The 1,768-nt window shown below is 44.4% G+C and overlaps 1 protein-coding gene across 1 annotated transcript in view; it reads left to right on the top strand.

Annotated features, from left to right (window-relative positions):
- LOC104619711 (paired box protein Pax-2-A-like) overlaps positions 1–1,494 on the top strand; it is a gene marked incomplete at its 5' end in the record, with an annotated part of 50,237 nt that extends 48,743 nt beyond the window's left edge. The window contains one exon of the mRNA XM_010285692.1: positions 1,418–1,494. Within this exon, the coding sequence (XP_010283994.1) occupies positions 1,418–1,494 (77 nt within the window). The remainder of the gene's footprint in view (positions 1–1,417) is intronic.
- Positions 1,495–1,768: the final 274 nt, after the last annotated feature.

The following is a 1,768-nucleotide window of genomic DNA, read 5'->3' as shown; positions in this document are numbered from 1 at the left end:
ACCCTGCATTACTAAGTGAGTACCTCTTTCCCACAGCACACCCCCAGCCTCGCGCTCCTTCTGTTTGTCTCTTTGTTTTCTTTTCTTTGGTTTTTTTGTTTTGTTTTGTTGTTTTTGTTGGTTTTTTTTTTTTTTTTTTTAAATTTTGTTTCTGAAGAGGGCTTTCAAGTATTTGGCCAGGTGAGAGGCCTTTTTCCTCACTCTCCAGTCCTGTGCCTACATGGGTATATACTTCACGTGTGTTTTTTATCTGTTCTGAAGCCGATCCGTCTTGTGTGAGATGGTTCAGGATTTCAGTTCAGCTCTGTCTTCTCCATGGCCTGCATCCACAGTTTATTCCAGATGAGATCAGAAGTTAAAATCAGGTTCTGCTACTCACTCAGGCTGCAATCAGCATACAAAATCTGATTAAAAATCCAGATGAGGTTTCACTTCTCTCCCAAGCTAAACCCACAGTCAGTTCCTGGGGATCTGGAAATCCAATAGAACCCAATCCAGTTGAACCCATTGGAACAGTATCCAGAGTGGGAGACATCACTGGAGGAGGCTACATCACTGGGTTTAGAATAGCCAGAAGTTTTCTTTCAGGGATATTTCCATCCAGTGACTCTAACATGCCCAGAAATAGTCAGGGCTTTGCCAGAGGGGGAAAAAACCTCCCAGAAGACCATATCTTCTAACACAACATTTCTTTGCAAAGGAATAGGAAAAGATTTATTATGTGTAAAATAAATCTGCTGTGATTATTACCTACGTATTTACTGAGGTTTAACAACTGGATAATAGATGCACATTTTATTCCACTGTTGTTAAACCTCAGTAAATGTGAGCTTAATAATCAATCACTATTTAACACACATCCAATAACCATCTAGAGAGCTTTCATGCCAAATGTGACCAAAATCACAGGCAACAGAACAGTGTAATTTTGTTTCATTTCTCCCCTCACGGTTTTAGAGGTGACCTGCTATACTTTGTCAGGTATGCTGAGAACGTCTGGCCCTGACACTTTCCTTGTGGCCGCAGATCAGGTGTGGCGTATTTGTGCTGCAGTGCTCATGGGCTTCCGTCTCGGCAACTTATTAATGGTCAGAAGGAGCAAAAGGATCTCCTTCCTGCAGAGGGGCTTCAGAGCCAGAGACCATGGTAGTATCTATCCACTGAAATATGGCTCTAGGCTGGCTTCCGCTAATTGCCTTTCCCTAATCTCATCAAGAGCTGCGTAGTCCCCAAGTTAGTTCTTTTGGTTCCTTTCCTTTCTTCCTTTCCTTTCCAGTTCTCCTTTGTTGCTTTTCTTTGTTTGATTGTTTTAATTTTTTTTTTTTTTTTTTTTTTTTTTTTTTTTTTTTTTTTTTTTTTTTTTTTTTTACTGTTTGTCCTTTCAACCAGTCCATTCTTCTCCTGTGTTAACTTTCAGGTTCCCCTTATTATTATAGTGCCACATCCCGGGGCTCCGCACCTCCCACTGCTGCCGCTGCCTATGACCGCCACTAGTTACCATGGAAACCATATGAAACTGCAGGGCGACAGCTTAGGCCTCCACATTGTACCTGTCTGATCACCTCCCTCCATCTCTGGGAAGGGTGAAGAGACCTTCTCCGTTCCTCCCCGCAGTCCAGTTCCTTCCTCTTCGCCACAAAGGCGCCGGACCAAGCGCTCAACACACAAGACTGAGACCCCCTGCCCTCTCCCTGCCCTCCGCCCCGACTGCTCCCCCCACGCCGGGAAGAGCCTGCGGCCAAGTGGCTTTTTCTCCTGGCGGGCCTCC

The sequence above is a fragment of the Phaethon lepturus genome, unplaced genomic scaffold, assembly GCF_000687285.1.
Source record: "Phaethon lepturus isolate BGI_N335 unplaced genomic scaffold, ASM68728v1 scaffold47874, whole genome shotgun sequence".
In the NCBI taxonomy this organism is placed as follows: Eukaryota; Metazoa; Chordata; class Aves; order Phaethontiformes; family Phaethontidae; genus Phaethon; species Phaethon lepturus.
Note: the sequence above shows the minus strand (reverse complement) of the source record. Positions and strands in the feature narration are given on the sequence as shown.